This window comes from Gouania willdenowi, chromosome 3 (assembly GCF_900634775.1).
Source record: "Gouania willdenowi chromosome 3, fGouWil2.1, whole genome shotgun sequence".
NCBI lineage: Eukaryota > Metazoa > Chordata > Actinopteri > Blenniiformes > Gobiesocidae > Gouania > Gouania willdenowi.
The window spans coordinates 13,317,919-13,340,591 of record NC_041046.1 but is presented as its reverse complement, the minus strand read 5'-3'; the positions used below and the strand labels follow the sequence as shown (position 1 = coordinate 13,340,591).

The window sequence follows — 22,673 nt, the reverse complement described above, 5'->3', positions numbered from 1 at the left end:
AATGCAAACAGATTTGCTGCTCTATTTACTAATGGATTATTTGCAAAGATGTACACGTCTGTGGTCTGAATCTTTGACAACTTTTGAACTAACCTCTCTGACCATTGCCCTACTACTTTGTACGTCTGCTACATAGACACACATTTACCAATGGTTGCTTACTCGGTTAAAGTTGAATAGAAAGCAGCCATTATGCCATGGAAGGCAATGGCCCTAGGTGTGTGCTGAAGCTGTTTGGATACGAGGCTGTGCCGGAGGTGTGTTTGCTGGGCGCCAGTGGGCAACTCCTGCAGCCGCCCGCCTCAGGTGCAGGAAGAATTGAGCACTTCCTTTTAGAAGATGTGTAATTATTATGGCAGACAAGAGTGTGGATTTAAAGCAAGTCAATATGTAGATAAGCTCTGTACACACACTCATGGAGACAGCTGCTTGGAAAATGATGCTGTTGTGTGTGGAATAATAAAAGAGTTTACCAAAATACTGTGCAGGTAAGAAGGAAGCCTTCTGGGCCTGGGCTTCCAGGAAAGTGCCAGCATTACTGTAAAAAGAACTCCTTTTACCTGAATTACTTTTGTCAATACTGACTGAGATTTTAATTCCTGTCCGAGCCAATTAAAAATTCTATTTGACAGTTGAATTCATGATTTTATTTTCAGCATTCATCCCATTTGCCTAGTGAATTCAGATATGACAGCAGCCTTGAAGCAGCCTTGGTGAAGGTTTGAATGTCTAAAATGGTGGATTAACTTTGTGAAAGCTCTAAAACTCCACTTTCCAATGCTGCATCAAGGAGAAAAAACAATGACACAGGGGGTCATGAATGTTCAGAGACAATCTATTCAAGTTTTGGTTCATTTTTCTGGGGCGTCTATATTAAACATGAAACTCCTTACTTTCTTTCCCCAGAAGAGCGTGGTTTCTAATCAGACTTACTCTTACAGCCTTTTATTCCCGTCTCTCACACTTTAGCAGCTCCACATCAGGTGCAAGGGGACCAGTGTCAGCAGCACTTGAACGAAGCCTATGATGGCTAAATGATGTCAAAAATGGCCCCATTAGTGTCAATTTATGATCAAGGCGCAATTTTGAGAGTGCTGGGCTCTACGATAAATGAGCTTCCTAATCTCTTCCATCTGCAGATCCACAGTGGGCCCCCTTGGTGTGTGCCCCTTCTTGTAAGAGAAATGTGTCACTGCTCATATGAGTATTTATGTGAGAACTGACTTCGGCTTGCAGCTTATATCTGTTCCTTTTGGTGTCACGTCAGTTAGTTACTGCTTGTGCCGTTTTGCTGTCCTACTCCCTTCCGTAATGATGCCATTTGCTGGATGCATTCTCTTTAGTGTGGTCATTTATGTTTGATACCCACACTGAACTAATACGCTTTTATGAACTGGTTGTTCCTATTTACAACGATTTGCAAAATACTTCAAAGGGCGCACCGCCAGCCTCATTTGGCAACTTCTCCCAGCGATCCATTGGCGGCAAAACACCCTGGTGCCTTGATTATTAACTTAGTCACCACCCTCTCATTCAACTTGAATTAAAAATTAAAAAGCGGCAGAAATGACACTGCCACACCATTGAAAGTAAAGTGTGTAAAACCAACAAGGGCTCATTAGTGAGTAGTTCTGAAGACAAGCATTCTGACTAGAGACTCATTACACTTCTCCTATTTTAACTCTAATTGGGTTCATTTTATATATGAAACGCCTTGAATATTTAATGTGGAAAAAGTTCTACTTCTGATACTTTATGTGGCCAAGATACTTGGTCTATCTTCTAGATCTTAGGGTACAATGTGAAGAAAACAATCAGTTTTCTAAGAGAGGGAAAACATTTAACATTTTGAAAAGGATAATAGACATATAAAGATGACTTTCCGATCATGGCAACACATTATCAACTATATAGCTGTGATTCTAGGTTTTCTATTGGTTTGTTTGAGAACAAAATGGCTTTCTATTCATAAAATGTATATTTATACTAAGCATGAACAAATTATTCCTGCATTCCCTGCTAAATGATATTACCAGCACCAGTTACAATGACCTACCTAATAATTCCTTTGTAGTATTTAACAAGTTGTTGAGCTAGCCAGACTTAGAGCGTTTTAATTAAACTGATTAAAAACAATGTTAGGGTTTCTTTTTCTCATCGACCTCAAATAGGCTTTAGTTTCTCTCAGGTTGGAAAGAACAAATGAGAAAGAGCTGGGAAAACAAAAGCAAGCTTGTGTTTCCAGGCAGGAAAGTTTGAAGTCCTTTGTTTGGAAGCGTGGTTCCGGGTGCAGCCGACTGTTTAGCTCAGTGACCCTGTGACTGTCTTCTGAGGAATTGTATGAGCAGCCCTGCAGAAGAGTGCTCCAGGGTCAGCTTTCATCTTAGCAGTAACCTGTGGACTTTGAAACTCAGGGCGATGGAATTGCAGCTTTGTCAGTACACTACTAATTAGAAAATTCCTGACCTCGAGCAAGATGTTTTAATTATGTGTTGTGTCAACGAGTTTGCAGATTTAATCCACCGTTGATACACACTCAAGTGTGCAAACGTTGTTGCACATTGTATTAGATCAAGTGGAATGGAGTAGGGCCTTTTTTTCCTTCATTTTTTCTTCTTTTTTTGTGTGCTGGGTTTGCTAGGAGTCGTCACATGCCTAACTAGCCAAATTAGACGTGGAGTTAATGTGTTAGCTCGTGTAAAAGCTGGTCTGATTTGCCTTGGTTTGTGGAAGGCTGAACAATGTCACAGTATTAAACTGGGTGTGAGCTCTATGTTGCAGTGAGTCAGTGCGAGGGATGGCAGGAAGGGGTTAAACAGAAATTGAGCGGGGATGCTGGGGGCAGCAGCGCTGCAGAACATAGCAGTGTTCGTGCGAAGGCAAGTCATTTCCCGAAACACTGCAGACACATGGCCTGCGGCGCTCTAAAACCTTTGGAGACCAAAATGGCTTGCAGGAGTTAGAAGTAATAAGGTGTTTTTTTGCCTTCTTTCTCCTTGACTGAAATTCTGCACGGTTGCTATGCATCGCCATGGAGCTGTGTAGCTGTTTTTATGGTTTATGTGGGTATTAAGATGCTCTGCAACTGGCCATTTTTGAGATTTGTTGTGGTTTAGTTGTGGAGCAAATGGAAGCTGTATGTTTTAGGAGTAACCTTTTTCAATTTTTTCCCACTATGATCAGAATTCTGAATCTCACTCCCTTTATTCTTTACTTTTCTCCTATTCTTTTAGTTTTTCCTATATGCTGCACACAGCATCACAGACTAAAGGTTACATGAAGCAAGAAAATACCCAACACATCCACTGTTTTAGGATTTTTTACAGTAAGCAGGGTTGTGAAATGAACAAAGGGCATCTATATTATTGTGAATGTGTGCACAGAAGATGCAGCATTAGTCCATCCTGACCCCTTTAATTAAAGATGGACCAAGCCCAACTCTTCTTTTCATCCTCTTTCTCGTACTGTTCATTTTCAGTGCCTTATGGGCTTCAAAGAAGGACCCCGTCTTATAATCTGGCGATGTACATCTGCGAATTATTATTCTAATTCTTTATACGTTTATTAGAGCTGAATAAACTCCACATCAAATACATCACTCAGGCTATGTGAGAGAGCCTGGGGCAAATCAGCCGACATCTGTTAACTCTTTCAAAATGGCTTCATCCAGCATGTCTGTGGGCGTAGAGGAGCAAGAGAAGAGAGAGGGCCGTAGAAGAGGCGTTTCAGGGCGAGTGTGGAGATGAAGCAGGGCTGCACTCCCACGCCTGGGCTACATACTGTAAACACTTAGAAGGAACAAGGCAGCATTCCCTGACTGAAATGCAGCATGGAGAACATGTGGGAAAGTTTTGCTTGCTGGGATGAAGCCAGTCAACCAGGCAGTCTGTCAGTCAGTCAGGGCTTAAGTCAGTCCGTACTTTGGCCAGCCAGCCACCCAAACCAGACATTTCCTTAGTTCCACTGACAGTCAGAAAGTCCATCAATTCTTCAGTCATGTGGGTTTGTTCTAAAAATAAATGGCATCGGAAAAACCTGCAAACTACTAACTTTATGTTAACATGTAAACTAGGACAGCAACAGCTGTAGATGGTTTTCGATTTATAAATGCCTTCATTCCAAAAGGCGATTCTTTCACCGTTTTAGGTCATGTGTTCATTACACACAGTTTTATGTATGGTTATGCCAATAGAAGTATTAATGGTTTTTGATAGGCTTTGATAAATCTTACTTTAAGTGGGATTCACTCATAAGAATTTTTTAAATCTGAAGAGGTTTTTTTCATCTGTTACAAATAAAAAAGTTAAGCTTAGAAAGGTTTTGATCGTACTGTATGCGATTTGCTTCTATAACCTCAACACACCACAACACACACATAACAATTCTGTCCCACCACCGATCTTCCACCAAGCCAGAAATCTCACCTGATCAAACGGTGATAGGTGATATCCCATTTGATCTCACCTGATCCCTTGAAATCAGGTGAGATCTCACCTGATCTTGAAAATTAGTTTTTAAGTTTTCACTTGAAAACTCATTTTCAAGTGAGTTTCAACTCAAGTGAAAATGTGAGCTGAAACACTACCTTAAGTAGGAGCTCCTACTCAGTAAAGTTCGGAACAAAAATCATTTATACTGGTCAGCCATGTTTGAGACACTTTGACATGCTACCGCTGAACTCGGATGAGTTCCGAGTTGCCCTGAACACAGCATTATGTGTTTCTCAGTCTGAGAAACACATAATGCTTGATTAGCTACATTGGGTTTCACATCACAATAAAACACGGGGTCATGAGTCAGGAGTCATCTGCTTTCACTACACACGAGGAGTTTTGGTCTTATAGGATGCATTTATTTGTATATTCTTACAAGATGATAAAAATTATCTGGCGAAGGGGGAAATTGGGACATAAAGAGTTTGTGAAATGTGCTAAGTGGAAGATATTTGAGCGTGAGCAGGTTGCTAAGTTACTATGATGATACAGTATATCATGTGACAAATTCCATGATATAAACTATGTGATTACAGAACCTTTCCTGGTCAGTTCTGGCCAGACTGCCCTAAGCAGGCCAGATACCATCGTACACTGATAGCATTTACCAAGGTCTCTTCTCGGAGACTCTGTCATTGTTATGACTACCACTATCAGCAACATACAAAACCCTGAGAGCACAGAACAACAGCAGACTCACACACACTAAAACCTCTGAATCCCAGACTGGTCTGCTTCCAAAATCCAACATAAACACGTCATAAGAAGTTTCATCATGGGTATGAGTGATATTGGTAGGGAAGCCAGATTAAAAAAATTCCACATGATCTGCTGCACACCAGATTATTATGGTTCGTTGATACTTTTTATATTCCTATTGAGTTAAAAAATGTATGTCCAGAGTTGGCTATTTTTCCAACATAAACTTGTTTTGTCTTTTTTGCTTTCTAAAAATATCATATCGTTACTGGGAACACATTATTGTGTACCGTATTGTATTGTCAAATTATTGTATTGTTCCACCTCTATAAGTTACAGTAGCAGAAAATAATTATGAAGCTTGCCTTCAAATGTTAGGAATGACTGTGACATCTTATGAGTTAGTGCTATAGTACAGTTTTTATTGATTCATTCCTTCATCTTCTGACCAGTTTCTTCCTGTTCAGGGTCACATGGATCTATCTACAGCTCTCAAAAGGCGCTAGGCAAGGGGTGCACTCTGGACAGGGCGCCATCACGGACAGTTTTGATTACTTGAATTAAAAAAAAAGAGAATTTATAAGAACTTTGAATTTCAACATATAATACTATCCCCATTCTGCTCTACAACCTCAGAGAGGCTGAATCTTTGATATGTTGACATTTTACCTACAACCATTTCAATATTTTTTCTAGCACATTTGAATAATGTTGCATTATAAACGTGTTTCATTCCGACAGAGTAATAATTATTTTGAGTCCTTCGAGGTGAGCGCAAGGCACAGTTCTCCCTCTCGTGTTTCAGTTTGATTTTACACAGTATGTCAAGTGTTGTATTGTCACATACAGACACATGCAGCAGAGCCTCGCTCACTGTACAGCCCTTTTCTTTAACTTGTTCTTTAAGGAGTGCTGAGACAGCAGCTTGGACTGTGCAGGCCTGAGCAGCTCTGTGTGCCTGGCAAAGTGGGCCATTAACCCACCGCCCTGAGGTATGACCTGGGCTAAATCCAATATTGGCTCCAGCATCAAGGCACAGGTGCCACTCAGGGTTCAAAGCCACAGATCAGCAAAAGACCCACCAGCGCTGCTACCCCACCTTTCCCCCTCCTTTTTAAACAATAAAAGACTGAATGTGAATTCAGGCATGGCTACTGCCAGTGCACAAACGTTCAATGATGGAGAAAAAAGTTTGTAAAACTCAAGGACAGAAGGAGTGGAAATGTAAATTCAGTTTGATTGAAATGAGGTCATTCAACATTTAACTGACATGACAAGATGTGTCAAATTTAATTTTTTAAAATGCGTTTCCATTGTCTCAAAATCATCATAGAAAATGGCTAATGAGTCATTCTTTTTTTGTAAAAACTTACCCCAAAGAATGTAGTGTGTATAACAAAGTTTGTTTTTTTTTTTTATTTACGGCACAAATTTGAGGTATTTCTCAATTAGCAAAACTATATAAATTATAATAAACAATCATCTATTGTGCTAGTTACAATTAAATGCTAAAACAAGTTCAGAACAGATGCTGCACTGTTCACAATAAAATATCCAAAACTCACTATTGCAAGTTAGTAATTGTGTCGTCATAATCATATTTTAGCTCAAAATAATTTGAAATCATTTTAACATTAAAACAACCACGATAGAAGAAAAAAAAACTTGAAAAAAGTGGCATAACCACATAACTGACATTTTAGAAAAATGTTCCCTTTTTGTCAGCCCAAAGTTGTTTTCATAATGCCTCTGATTGAGATTTACTCACAAACTGATTTTAAAGGTAGAAATTTCTCCTTGAAAGGGTTTTTGCACCGATGGAGTTTAGAGCTTCAACCTCCTCAGTGGAGTAAAGAATGTTTTTAGCTCTCGTTTTAATGTGAGGCCTTAGTGTCGCTCCATTGCTAGTCCTACTATTAATCCTTTTTACAGAAGAAACATCCTTGCTTAGTCACTTTTTTGCCACATATTTCTTATTAAAGCTGCACCCTTTGCGCTACCAGATGAAAAAAGTGACCCTGGTGACATGCTTGAGAAGAGTCAGACATTACAATTTGAGGATGGTGGAAAAACCCCAGAGATCTCATTTCATTTGCCTGAATTTGAGCAAGCTCAACTTTGCTTAATTCCTGGAAGTAACTAACCTTTAATTGTGTATTTATTTTTAAAATTTTGGGAACAACAAAACTTGGAAGACAAGGGCAGTTTGTGGCTTTGGGCCACCATTTGTTCAAGACTGTCCTAATCCAGATCTCATTCTCAAACAACCTAACTAAATGTTCATCCTAAAATGAATTGTTTTTAGTCGTACAGAAACTTACACAATTTTGCTGTCACACAGTCATCAATCAGAAAGTGTAAGGATTGAAATGTTGTGTTCAACCTACTGTTGCATAACCATGCATGGCCACATTAATGTCATTGTCCAAGTCAGCATAGAGGCCTGAGCTTTCAATACCTTTTGCTCCTTTTTACTCTCCTCAAAATGTATCCACTACTTTCTGTTTTTGTCTTTGTTCCCAGCACCAAACAAGTCAAATGTCTAAAGAGATGTATCAAAGTATCTGTGCCTGTTCTGTACGATGGATATGTCAAATGACATAATGCCTCGGAGCGCCCATCACAGATAAAATGACAGATGCAGTTTTTTGCCTCGTGTATCTTTCTTGGCCGTGCTGATTTTGAGACATTCCCTCTTGCTTTGCCCCATCCCTCCTTTTGTGTCTTCCTGCTTTTTCTTTGCTTTCTTTTCCTCTACGATGACCCGAGATGCCAAAATGTTAAGTATAATTACTGTGTAATTGCTTAGGAAAAGAAAAGCATGGTTGTAAGTCTTACTTTCCTATTTAAATAGCATTCAGCAATCTGCTTGTTTTAGTGTTAGAGGTTCCCTGCCTGATGCCTTTCTTTCCTCAACAACGATATTTCCTAAGTGTGCACAAGCAATGGGAATCAATCTCTGGCATGGATGAGATATACGGATGCCTCGACAAGCTCTGACCTTTATACCTGTTTTTCAATGACTTTAGGCAGCACCTTGTTGCCTGAAGGGGCAAAATGAAATATTTGTTTTGTCTGCTGCTGCTTTTTTCCCCCTTTCCACTATCAGCCACAGTGGTCATGGCACCACCTTGCAGCCAACTGTTGGCCTGTGGCGACTTCTGCCCATCCGTCCAGGTGGATGGATAGATTTGATTGGTAAAATCTGTGGCCCTGTCACCAGCCTTGCTCTTGAGTGGCACTAATTGGCATGGCAGTAGGCAGGCCCATCTTTCACATGTGGTCAGGTTTGATTGACCTGATAGGAGGAGGTTGCTCCACAAAGTGAGGGTCTGGCATGCCTGAGGGCTTTGAGTAGCTGGCTCTGCCCACTCGGCCTTCAACCCAGAGGCCAGATGACGATAGATTCGGCTGAGGTAAGTTGGCAGGAAGAGTGGCCTGGAAAGCTTCACTCGTCATCCTGCGGGTCAAAGAGTGTACGGAGGAAAATTTGAGACAGGCATCAACATACCGAGCACTCTAACCCACAGCATAGGGAGCAGGCGCTTTGGGGACTTTTTTTAAATTCATACCCACCATATGTTTGCAATTTAGCTCTGTCTGTACTGTGTTTACACAGTGGTGCAATCAATGTAATTGTGGGAGGGTGTTCCTGACTAAAATGTCTGCCTTATTTCTCTCTGCTTGGGTTCAAGTGAGCAATTGCTGGATCTGTTTCACAGAGTTTCTCATTTCCAAATATAAATGCATTCCGTGATTTGTCTCAGCCTCTGTACACACTCCCTCGTTTGATCATTCTCATTTTTCCTGGATCAAATACAACCAGCAACGGCTTCATTTCAGAAAGGGACGTCAACTCAGATCGATGTCAGCAGCGCATTTGTTTTGGCGAGAAATACTCCATATTCCACAGTGTAATGAGTTCTGAAAGACATCACAGTGAAAACAATGCTATCGGTGACTGAGAAAAGGCAAACTGTAATTGTTCCTGTTGACCTTTGATTTCATAAGTTTTCAAAAAGCTTGTCTGCTGCGGAACTTCTGGGTTATATTAGTTTGCCTTCTTGATTATACTTACTATCACTGGTTACAAGTTAGGTCACTCAGTGAAAGAGAAACGAGGTGTTAGTTTTGTTCTACACCCAGTCATTTTCAACTATGACACCAAAAAAGAACACATTTCCAGAAAGATCCAAAGAACAGTTTATATGCATAAAACCACAAATTACATATAAACACATTATTGCAAATAGAATTAAGTCAAACTTGGTTTTCCATCAAAGGCCTGAGGACAAAAAGAAGTGGGTAAGATGCTGCAAGGTCGATTAAAAATGATTGATAACCACTGTTGATTTAATCAAGCATTATTGCCAACTGAAAGCAGAGGAAAGTGAACCGTTCTGTCTCTCGTTAGTGTAGGATTCCTACACAGGCTTTGGAAAAGTATGGAAAGTCAGTTTGATCGTCTCCATAACTGCAGGAGCTTTGGAAGCAGACATTAGAAAGACAAGTTATCTCCACTTTTTTCTCTGTAAGGCTGTAGCTTATTATTAACTAGGATAGAGACGTTTATATAGCATCTTCTTTCTACACTTAAGCTTGATAGCATGTCGTAGTAACGCCACCAAATAAGCAAACTGGGAATCCAAAGCAATCTGTGACAAGATGGGAGTTTACATAAAGTCCTGTGGCAGATTTTAGGTTTGTCTGCCTGGAAAGCTGACACATTTTTTTTATTATTTCATATATTTGATTTATTTAACACCAACTATAAAGGTAAATATGTATCCTAGTCAACCAAACATCACTGCAGTCATGCATCTCATCCTTATATTGTATATATATATATTTTTTTTTTTACCTTTTCTGCACATGCTGTCAAAGGTCAAAGATAGCACTGCCACTGCTCTTAATCCTGTTGATCTTCATATGCAATTTGAAAAGTGGATCACAAGCTGAAATATAGTCACTTTATGTATCTGGTGAATGTGAAAATAACGTACATGGTTCAGCCAGAAAGTCACTGCAATTGTTTAGGGAAACAGGATAGGATGAATGCAGATTAGCTATACAGTTTTATAATAATATATACATAGAAAACAAAAGGCGTGTGCGTGTGCGTGTGTCAATTGGTCCCAGTAGTTATTAATAGGTGTGTTCTGTTGATAAAACACCTTCTGTTACATTCATGAGCCTCAAACGCAGAGAGTAAATCAGTCGTACATTCCTATCACTTTTGCCCACATTCTCCACAACGTTTCTTCAAATTTAGTCATTGATGCTCCTTTTTGTGTCTCTGGCCTATAACAGGAAGACTATGGTTTATAGAGTTAGCATGTTTTCATTCTGCTGCTGTAATACTTGCTTTTATATACAGGTATTTTTCTTCTGTATTCATATATTTTTGAAAGAGCTTAAGGAGGGACTTGGGTAAATAATTTTGTTCTGTTCATGTTCACGACCATGAATGACAATTACAAATCCTTAACTGTTCTGGGTGAGTACAAAAACATGGGTTTATTGAAGTTGGGAAAATGTGTTTGCTTTGTGATTCGCTGACACATATGGACAGCATTCTCCATCCTGGACAGGGCTGTCCAGGATGGAGAATGCTGTCCATATGTGGTATGTGGAATAAAGTCAGTATTTCCAATGGATTCTGTGATGGTTGATTCTTCATGTAGTTTCATGTGAGTTTTGCAAAATGACTCACCCTAAAATGCTATAATACTTCAATATTGTAAACTGTTCTTGTTTTTATAATATTTTCCTCCATCTTTGTAATTTGTATTTGTGATACACCTCTTCGGTAATACTGACGTGTTCTTTCTCTTCAGGTTTCCAGCAGCACGATGGGCTCCCAAGCCAGCTCCTCGTCCCCGTCCACCTCGTCGCGCCAGTACACGCGGCATCGCATTACCCGCGTCAACCTCAGGGACTTAATTTTCTACATGGAGCAGGAAAGAGAGGCCGCCCACTCCCTTGTACTTTACCGTGCCCTGCTAAAGTAGCCTCTGCTCCGCTCAGATCCTCAGCCTCCACCTCTTCCTCCTCTTCAGCCACGTGCCTTCAGATCAGGTCTAATGTTTGAGCTCTGTGTTTCCATATGTACTGTAGTGATATTTAATGTAGCTCCTGATAACAAGAAAGAGAAAATGTCCAAAAATAAAACACTTGTTTGGTGTGTTTTCTGTTTAGCTTCAACGTGTGTGGTCAGATCATTCAGTTTAAGGAGCATATCAGGATCTTAGAGTTGAGGCTGTGTTTATATTAAGAAGTCATCATTAACCCTGGTCAGTGATCTGGAGCCTTTTTTGGCATTTTGGGCAGAAGTTTGAAGGAGCCTGTGAAAGTGACAATATTTAATGTCCATGCTTCGATACAGCCTACAGCATCTCCATGAGCTAATTCTCTTACCTAGTAAAATGAATGTAGCCTAAAGGAAATAAGTGAATTAAACAGATTTTTAGACATCACTTTTAAACCATTCAGATTCCAAATAACAGCATTGTCTCCAACTTTTGTGTAAATAATTATTTTTGAATTGTTTTACAGCATGTATATTTTCATCACATGTAATCTTTGTAAAAGTCAATATTATAAAAGCTGATGTTTTTGTGAAGCCATGTGCTTTGAAAGCGTGGCTTCATATTCTAGTGAGTGTTGTTGTAAGGCTGAATTCCCCTAACCCTCGTTTTACCACAACCTCCACGTGCACAGTTTACCTCACTTCCTGGTTCAAACCAAGTCTGGATTTTATTTAAACTGTGTGTAATGTAAACATTTATTCAAAGCAGTGTCCAACACTGTGATGTAGAACTGAAAGAGTCATTGACGTTTTTTTGTCTCTGCACATCCCTGGTGTTTGAAAAACAGCTCCTCGGGGGGGAACCCCAGCCACACTTTGATAATGACTGAAAGACAAAAGCAAATCACGCCACATTTTAATGCTTGGCACTTCAGCAGCCATCACAGCTGTAGGGTAACGTTGTTTGGAAGAAAAGGAAAAAAAAATGGTTAAATGTTTCCAGCCTAAAACTTGAGTATTATTTTCACTGTCCACATTTTTAAAGCTTTCATTACATTACTGACTGAAGACGGAACAAAACACCTGCTTGTTGCATGTTGTCTTGCTTTTTCTTCCACTTCTTGTACTCCACAATATTTTATTCAGTGTTTATTTAAATTTTTTTCAATTTTTGTTTTATATTTTTTTACTATTTAACAAAATATATTGGTCTCTATGCAGCTTTTCCTCTCATACTGATGTTTATTTAACAATGGGTGACCTTTGGAGAAAGAAAAGTTGTGCATTTTTTGCGACCGCACTTTTTACGACTATTTTCTCTGACAACTCTCAGCTGTCACTGTATGGACTTTTGAGTAGGGTTTGTCAATACAGGTTAAAATACTTGTTTATTATATTTTATGAATTTTCCCTTTTGTTTTACTTGGTATAGGCTTTTATGCTGGACACAATTTTGGTAAATTTTATCCTTAAAAGACTATGTTTTAATAGCAAGCACAACAAAAAATGAACTATTGTGGTTATTCTCAATGATTTTTATACAATTTCTTTTAATTTTATGGTGGTTTCACAGGAGGACATTTCTACTACTATCACTCCAGCTTTTTAGGACAATATAACAAATGTAAACAGATGGAGAAATAACATTTCAATGTATGAGTGATTTGTAAATATTGTTTACAAGACTATGTGTTTATTAGAACCACCTTATTTTTGGTAAACTCTTGTATATATCTTGAAAATCTCCTGTTTGTGTGAAACAAAAAACCCTGATACTTATGTATTTGTACCTATTTTGTAAAGGAATAAATGAAATGTTTACTAAACCAATGCAGACTTTATCTTCCTAACAGCATTAATGAGTCTGAAGCAGGAACGTAATATATGTTCATTGGAAAAGAAAGCAGGGTGCTTTCCTTGTTCCTTCTTAAAGAGGGAATTATGCCGTGGTATGTTTTTGCAAGACTTAAAAAAAAACAAAGTCAACTTCTCATTCCACCCGCTTCATTTCCATTTCTAACGTTGCACATGTTAAGTACTAACTGAGACAAGTGCTGCTGCTCAGCTATGAAAAGGCCCCTTAGGTTTCTGCTGCTAATTAAGCTAAAGCATTTTTGAAAAGACCAAACCATTTAACTATGTGCAAAATATTGGAGTTTGGGAACATATTGTGTTTTCTCTCTTCTTCCTTCTGTCTCGCTCTCTCTTCAGCCCTAAATCCAGCCCATCTGGGTTTAGCATGAAGCACAGTTATCATAATCAGCTATCATACACACACGTATTACAGAAGGCTAGTGAGATTCATCAGGTTTCATTATTACAATCAGGAGCTCACCGTACTACACCAACTAGTTCACGTTGTTTGTCATAATGCATCAACAAAGCTCATTCACTCCAATGTTCATTATCAGGCCGTCTGCAGAGCCGAATGATTTCATTTGAATATTATTTGGTTTAAATGTGTTAGGGCTAGGGGTGTCCCAATAAAAACTTTTTCACCTCTAATATGATAACAATTTTGAATCCTTGCTTATTGGCCAATAGCAATATTGATCCGATACAATGTCAGCGTGAATCACAAATACTTTTATCACCACTGCCAAGGAGGTAAAAATTTTTCCGCCGTTCATTAATGATGGATTTTTACAACATTCTAACCAAAGATAGACCTTACCATGCCGTGAAATTTTAACCTTACACATAAGAATATTCTACAGTTGAATAAAATAAACAAAAAAATGAGAAGACCCTGTAAAATAACCTCAATAAATCCAAAGAAAACTATAGGCTGGTATAATGAGATACTCTTTTCTTTCTTTTTCGCTGTTATCAAACTGATATCAGATGATAACAGATATCAAAATCAGATTGAAACACTTAGTGTTGCATGGAAACTCCTCAAACACACGATATAAAAGCAATCAGGCACACATCAGATATACAGTACATCCTTTTATTATTGCAAATATGCAAGAAAAGTCAAATGTAGACACTGTAAATGAACACATGCCCTTTAATACCACAGTCTAACTGTTTTAAACACTTTAAATAATATACATTTGCACCTTATTATACCCTTTGAAATGCTTAATCTATAATTACACAATGTAACGCTTTGAATTCTTTTCATTTTTTATTTTGAGGTTCTTGATAAAAACATGAGGTTTCTGTAAAAGTCTTGATAGATCTATACACAGTAACTGTACAACTCACGAGTAGTGATTGAAATGTGAAGCTTGAAACCCTGCCCAGTACTTCATCTGTCCTAAAAGTGCACAGCCCTTTAGGTTTGTCGAGGTCTGTGTTTCACCTGTTGTTTTCTGCCGAGTCATCAAAGATGGCGTCTCAGGTTTCAGTTATTGTGCCACAGATACAAATATCTGTTTTCTTTTTTATATGGTTGCTGTCCAATTGATAGATGTTCATTGTTATTGTGTGTCATAAATCTCACGACACACAAATAATAATGTATTATTTTTTTGTAACACAACTATTTAGTTTTCAACCTTAACTGTAAAATGTCAATGGTGGGGGCTTTCTGCTTGTGTTTTGACTCATCAGTTTGGAGTGTGTGGTGTGGTGGGCTGACGCGTAGGAGTGCGCACTGGTAGAAAGAAAATAAAACAGGACATAGGAGTGGGGATGACACAGCAGCAGGGGGCGAAACCTTAAGTTTCTACTGGCCCCACTGAGCTGGAAGCCTTCAGGGAGGCAGAGGGGGGTGTGAAGTGCTGTGAAGAGCCCAACATGCCTCGGCACATGAAAAGCCTGGTTGACCATTCCCTTTGAGGTGACTGGATGCAAAGGCGCAGGTCAGAACAAAGATGGGCTTGACTGTGAGAAACAGTCCTGAGGGGAAGAGAATGCTAGACTGAGCAAAACTTAGACCACACCCATTTTTACCCACTCATTGGCCTTGTTTAATCAGCAGTGTCTCAGGAGATCTCATACTCTATTAGAGCAGCAAAGTCAAAGTAAAGCACCAGTTAGGGTATAATGGACAACTGAGTGAAAGAGCTGCCTGCCCCCACTACGTTCAGACGGAGACTTATGTTTCTCTCAGCCTTTGGAATAAAAGAAGTGGCATCAGTAAGTCACACACAAATAAAGAACTAGAAATGTTAACTAGAAATGTTGAGGATGAACCAAAAGGAAAAAAGCAGGCTAGAGTAAATACCGACCACTCGTTTAAAGAACCACACAGACGTACAGTTCACTTTGGAACCTGCCATGCATGCGTGTGAAAAACCAAAGAAACACAAAAGACACTTTTAATATTGGAGCTATGCTTAGCCAAACTATGTCTTTGATGAGTTCAACAATTGTTCCCTTCATGCTGTTTTGAATAGTGCATTGTCATAATTTGCCATGGACAGCAAGAGAAGCTGCTGCAGTTTTGTACAATCAAACCAACAGATCTTCGTCTGCTTTTGTACTTTGAGTGCTTGTTGTTGTTTTTTCCTTATAACGGTGTCATAATTGCACAACTCTGGAAAAACAAAGGACATGTGGAGGAAACAGGTAACATGGCAGTGCAAAGGAATCATCTGTTTTGCTCCAATCGGTCCTCAAGTCTTTAATATTATTACTCACCACAACTACAGTAGACCAAGAGCTTGTGCAATCGTATTGTTGATTTCAATAATAAACAAATGCATAGTAAATAAAAATGGTTTTGTCATCTAAAAGAAAATCCAATACTAGATATGTTTTTATTTAATAAGCATTCTTTTTCCTGTTTTCATGTGCTACAGATTTGACTATTAGCATCGTCAAACATCCAGGTTTTCAGCCATTCCCGTTTAAACAATGGGACTTTTTCTGCCAGTCGGATTACTTTAGCCACATAGCCTGCAGACATCTGAGTTTCTGCAGTTACTGCCAAGAAAGCCTCCCTCACAAGCTCTTGTGCCTAATGAATACAATGTTCATACATCCTTCATATTGCAGACAGGAAAACAGACAATAAAAATAATCCTATTAATAATTGTTTACAACATGTCATGATAAGAACAGCAGATGGAGTAAGAAGATACTTTAGGAACAACAATGAAAATCTGTAATAAACAATCAGGTTGGCAGATGATGCTGTGTCTGTCTGGATTGGGGGGTGGGGGTGGGGGGGTTGTCTTTTTGATGAACTAACATCTTTATGTTATTTTCTTGCCACTCAAAAATGCCTCGACTGTCGAAGCTGGAGCTGCCTGTCACCAGTCAGAAAAGGTGCAGGTCTCGTGCACACCAGGGACTCGATGATGTGCCCCCCCGATAGAAGAGGAACACTTTGGAGGTGAACTTTAGTTCACAGGAAACTTTTGTCCCTCCAAAAGGTTCATACATACATTATTTTTTAGAAGATGAGGGCAGGGCAATGCCATGTTGTCAATGTGCTCAGATAATGAACTGTGTCACATCCGCTCCTCAAAGTCCTGGTTTCTTCATAGGAGAATATTCAAACTTCTGTTGCTGATCCTGTTTTCTGTAGTTTGGTGTACATTCCTCTAAAAGTTCAGCAGAGCTGGAAAGGCTGCAAAGTTCTGCTTAATGCTTTGTTATGCAAGGGCGGTTGTGGTCCCAATAATGCCAGGAGGAGACAAAGGTGGAAGGAAAGGTGGGGTGAGGTGGTGCTAGAAAAATCAAATACCTATAAGGTGGAGGGAGGTTGTTTGTGTTGTCAGCCTTAGTCCAGGGGCTCCTGTTTTATCCTGATGGGTGTGTTCATTGAGAGACTTCGCCGGTCCTCACGACACATCACGTACTCGCTGAACTGAGAAGAGTCCACGCCACCTCCACATGAAGCTGCCACGCTAAAGCCTTTTTGGAAAAGACGCTCCAGAACCTATGCAGAGGGCAGACACACAGTGGATGGTGTTAGTCCACCACAGGAAGGATCATATTTTAGTAGGCCGTGATAAGGTGATAAGGAGTAAGAACATTGTGCACTTTAAAGCAGAGATGGGCAACTTTTATCACAGCGGGGGCAAAAAATGTAATTGTCTCATCAAAGGACCATATTATCAATATTTATGTCAACATTAAGAATAATGACCAATCTGAGCATTAATACAGGTATTTTTGTTGTTAATTTTGTATTTTTGTAGTCGTTGTGTGTTTTTTTTGTGTATCTTTGTTGTCCTCTAGAGTGTCTTTGGAGTCACATTGTTGTTTTTGGTATTTATTGAAATACTTTTGTGTATATTTTCCTTTTGTGTATTTTTGTAGTTGCTTTGTAAGTTGTTGTGTTACTTGTGTAGTCAACTTGCGTGTCTTTTTGTTCCAGTTATGTTTCATATGTAGGATATTTGAATAAAGACGATTCTCTGACATCAATGCCTCTATTCGTCCAACATCAACCACTGATCTTCTTGCAGTCACAACATGCACCATGTGTCATTAACCATCCCCCCCCCTCCATCACACACAGTGATGGAACCAAACCAGAGGGCACTCCCGACATCACACCACTTCTGCAATATTCATGCCGCTTGTGCTGGATTGGCTACTGAACTGAGGGCATGAGCTCAAAGGGATGGAGAGAGCAGAGTGTGAGTGAGGTGTGTTAAAGGGGCTGAGAGCGGCTCAGCGTGGTGATTACTTGAGCTCCTAATTTAAGTAATGAGGCTAGGGTGAGAGGAGAAGTGAGGTCCGTGAGCAAAAGAGAGAGCGACGTGCGGGGAATGAGGATGATGGGATGGTACGGGCTAGCCGTGTGTGGACAAAGTGTTGAGAAGGCGATAAAGAGAGGAAAAAAGAATGGAATGTGGGGTCCATGTTAGCCCTCAGGGTGAGGATATGGTTCAAAAGCTATGGCACAAACAAGTGAACTCCAACAATACATTACTGCCCTTATTAAATCATTACTTAAAAAATAATAATAATAACTTATCACTGGATAATTATATTTAAATCTGAGGAAGAGCACTTATCTTTAGGTATTTTCCTTCAGCTGGGAATGAAATGTGGAAGACTGGGAATGAAAAGTTCTTATAGCACAATTTACATTTTGTGTGCTTGTTCATATATAACATTAAATGTGACTTCAGTCAAACTAAATGTGATCCTAAAGTGACCTGCATGTACTAAATGAATTAATACGTGACCACACAGGCTCGCGCTGTGTTCACCAAAGTAAGTATGTGGGCGTCTCGGCATGTGTGGCACTAAGAAAGCTTCTGTACAGATGAAATCAGCACCATAACAGTCAACTAGTTTAAAAAGGTGTTCACTGTTATCCTCATGCCGCTCCGCCTGTGACACAGAATTGTAACATTTATTACATTTCATGATGTAAAGGTCGGGTAAATGGCAGCAGTCGCATTGCAAATTATCAGATATGTATCGGATTTAGGAGAACATGAGTCGGATTTAAAAATGTTTTTTCTAATAGATCGGATACAGGTCTTATATGGGCAGAAAATTGGAATTGCGTCGCTTTTGCCTGCAGACTGAACGTAGCATAAGGCTAAACCTAACTAATACTGGGGTTTCTGTATGTGTGTATATATATATATATATATATACTGTATATATATATATATATACAGTATATATATATATATATATATATATCTTGATGCAAACTTCAAGTTTAAAACCGAACTAATCCACTTGAAATTGCAACCCAAAAACCAACCCACCCGCCCACCAACCCATCCATGTCCTGATTAAAACTCAAATGAGAAGCGACACACTACTTGTAAGCTGAAGGGACCACTAAAGTACCCTCCCCACACACACACACACACACACACACACACACACCTCCCCCTCCACTCGTCCCCTGGCCATACAACAGCAAAAACTCTAATTTGTGAGACAGAAGGGGCGGCAGACAGCTGATGGTGAGGATGGCTAATTAAGAGACCTGCCGAAGCATCAAGCACTCCCAAATCCATGACAGACGAAAGAGAAGCCTAACGATTATGGAAATGATATTACATTGCCTTCTTTGATCATTGCATCACATTGCATCCCCCCCCCCTATCATCTCTGAAAGCATGTGGGACTGTCATGTTCAGCGCTGAATTTGGTCACAGAGGAGAATGGTCTGATCAATAAAGATAGACTGAAAACAGCTTTTATCAGTAACCTACTGCAACAAAAAACACTTAAGGATATTATTACAGATAGATTTAACTGATTCAAGGATACTGTAATCACTAGGAGGCCTAAAAACATTACATTTTATTTGACATCGCGACTGGCCATGGGGAAATAAACAGTATGATAAATAATTAGCAAACACCCAAACAAAAGGCTTTAATGTCCACGGGACAATGTCCTCTGATCAATCCCTGCTGACAAAGAGTAACACAGTCACTTTAATCCCTGAACATGCTCACTTTGGAGAAAGACACTGTTTTTATTACACTGTGATGTGAATAATACTGATTATAAACCCTTGCGACTGACGTCACGACACATTGACGCAGCGCCATCTTGGATGCGTAGGTGTGTTTACTTAAATAACAGTGTTATTTTTTTGACTTATTGAAAGCAGCCCATGTGCAAAACGATTGTTGAAGGTTTGGCCTCAATATGTCGGAGGCCACGGATTATGTGGACACTCTACTAGAAGCTGAGAGAAGCCGGTACAAGAAGAAAGTGGGTCTGATGAGCGGGAATGACCCTACAATGTTCCTGTTGACAAATGGAATGAAGATGTTTCTTAATTCCCAGGAGTGACTTCTCCTGACATCGTGAACTACCTCGTCTTTACATCTAGCTCATACACAATGGACCACGTGAAAAGTTTTGTTGGACTGGAAGCTTTCAACCAGTTTGTTTGTGAAGTAGCTGCTTTTATTCAAAATGGACTCTGTGTGGTTTAATCCAGGGTAAGAAGGCTAATTTTTATTAATTAATCTGTAAAATGAGTGTGAAATGCTGATTCTTCAGAATCTGAGCTATTTTATTGATGACATAAATTTATGTGAAAAATAAATCTGCAAACTTGGATCAATGCAAATAAAACAATTTAGTTAATTAAGTTTAGTTTAGTTTATTTAATTTCCTGAAGAAGGACGTGTACTTCTAACATGGCTGGGAATTGCAGGATTTTAGAAGAATTGTGAGTTATAGAAAGCACTGGTAAATATTCTAGAGTTTCAATGAATTCATTCATTTGACAAGACTGGGATATGTACAACTGGATTATTTTGTACTTCAGTGATTGATGCTTTCGCTCTCATTTGTACTTTCTTCTGCGGCCCAGTTGAATGTTCTAAAGGGCTGGATTTGAGTTTGACACGTGTTGTAGATGAAGAAGAAATGAGCAAATAATGGTTGAACTGTGATGAGGTGCAGCTGACTTTATTTCCAGTAAAGTCAGCCTGGAAAGAACAAGAAGTAAAACATGACTGGCTGATCCAACAGAGGAGCTACTTTAGCTGTTTTTTAGGAAGGTGGAAGGATACACAGACCTTAAACTAAACCTGTGTTTGTTTCATATGAGACACTAAAAGAGGGAAACAATATATTCAGGAGTTGGTTTTTAGTACCACATCCAACCTCAGACACCCTTCACATGACTATACACTTTACAAGCCTTTAACACAGCTAAACTGGAAGTGGGAAGGAATTACATAGAAGAGAAAAGTTTGTGTCTATTGCAGAACCCCTGTGATCGATGCTCCCTCTGGTCTCTGAAGTGATCTGAGAGCATTTGAAACGTAATAAACCATTCTCACAGTTGGGTCGACGTGGCTGCATGGGGATCTAAAACTTCAAACACAATCAGGCATCACTTAAACCAGCTGCCAGTCAATCTGTGGTCGCCAAGGGTTGAGGAGGGGCTAAAACTGTCACCAACCTCCCAGCATCGTAGCAAAGATGGTGAGGCAGTGAATCAAAGCAAACGGAGCACAATGCAATATTGATGGTCACCGGAGTGCACATGCTCTGTAACGCCTCTCAGGAGAAGCAGTAGGACCCCAGGTTTGGGGATGATTGACACACCCTCCATGGAGCATGCAATGGGCTCCACACACAGGGGGTCGCTTTTGTTTAACTATGCACAGTCTGTAATATGTGACAAGGAGTCTCTGTATTGCATCCTCAGCTCATCACAAGCATCTGGCATAAAACAGCCGTGATGCTTCGACTCTTTCTAAATCTCACAGCCATCTGCCAGCATTTGTTTTTGAAGTCACAATTGACAAAATCTCTTTGATGGAGCAGTATGCCTTTATTGTACATAAAGTACATCATTTGTTTTGAGCTAAACCTTACAAATGAGCCTTTTGAAATACCTTAAGGTGCTGTGGTTCACTGGATAGTACCTGAGATACTTCAGAGCAGCTTGGACACGGTTTAGCACATCATGCTGTCAATGGCCACAGTTACGTTATGTTTTTAAATTTGAAATTAGTTGTTCCAAATGAAGTCATTTGGAATTAAAGTGTTCTGATTTGTGTTTACATGGAAATAGCAATTCACGAAAAACCGGTTAATTCAGCTTTAGTTAATTCTGCTTTAGGTCTGGAGTTGGGAAGGCTTGGATTGGACAGACGTATCACGTTGATCGAGAGAAACACGCAATAAACCTTTTATTGTCAGCTATAACACAGAACACCACACATGAGAACTGTTTTCACCTTTATTTTGATTGTAGTTTTGAAGCGGCAGCTCAACAATAACACACGGAAGAGATAGGAACTAATCACCCAGTAAAACTCCGGAAAACAATAACCAGGAATAAATATTTGCTCTCTGGTAAAGATAGCAGCTCTAACAACCATTACAATGATAAACTTGGTGATATTACAGCCTGTGCAGCAGTATGGGGACGCATTTACTCCGTCACCGGGTTTTAGTATCAACCGTCCGGTGAAGCCAGCTCCGTCCATCCACTCTTTTCAATAGATCCATGTCTTTTAAGGCTCTTATTATTATTCTGTCGGCTCTAGTCCGTGTGGCTGTGTTGGATTATGTTAGTAACTTAGAACGGCTTTAAGTGTTGTTCACTGTTTACAAGAAAGAGGAATTATTTAATTCAGAATTAAAAACGGAATAAACCAGCCACCTAATTTGGAATTCAGTTAAATTCAGAATTAAATTAGCATTAGGAATTAAGTGTTTACAAGGTCAGGTTAAAAAGGAATTAACTTTTATTCCGCTTTAAAGAGGAATTAAAACTCCCATGTAAACGTGGCCAATGTCAACTCTCCGTAACCAAGTCAGGTGCTATAAAATAATTAGGTCAGATGTAAACTTTCTGTTTTATGAAACATAAAATCTATTATTGTCATATGATCAGCTTGTAGGTGGGTCTCCCTAATGCAGTTTTGTCTCTCTTAGAGTCTGTTGTCTGTAGCATCAAAGTGTCTGATCTCAAAATTATTTTAAATACACATCGTCAAGGGTATGAGTGGTATTTGCCTTTTTCTCCTTTACAAAAACATTGTATCTGTATTGCAAGCCCGTTATCGTATCATATTGTGACTCCGTTAATC

At 39.4% G+C, this 22,673-nt stretch overlaps 2 protein-coding genes across 8 annotated transcripts in view; one reads left to right on the top strand and one right to left on the bottom strand.

Moving 5' to 3' along the window:
• The window catches only part of LOC114459542 (transcription initiation factor TFIID subunit 4), a 138,845-nt gene extending 126,560 nt beyond the window's left edge, over positions 1-12,285 (top strand). For all 3 annotated transcript variants that reach the window (XM_028441766.1, XM_028441759.1, XM_028441757.1), the window contains one exon: positions 11,030-12,285. In XM_028441766.1, the coding sequence (XP_028297567.1) occupies positions 11,030-11,203 (174 nt within the window). In that variant the 3' untranslated portion in view covers positions 11,204-12,285. The remainder of the gene's footprint in view (positions 1-11,029) is intronic.
• A 1,929-nt stretch (positions 12,286-14,214) lies between these two features.
• kctd15b (potassium channel tetramerization domain containing 15b) overlaps positions 14,215-22,673 on the bottom strand; it is a 30,594-nt gene continuing 22,135 nt past the window's right edge. For all 5 annotated transcript variants that reach the window (XM_028440349.1, XM_028440373.1, XM_028440365.1 and 2 more), the window contains exon 5: positions 14,215-17,059. In XM_028440349.1, the coding sequence (XP_028296150.1) occupies positions 16,901-17,059 (159 nt within the window). In that variant the 3' untranslated portion in view covers positions 14,215-16,900. The remainder of the gene's footprint in view (positions 17,060-22,673) is intronic.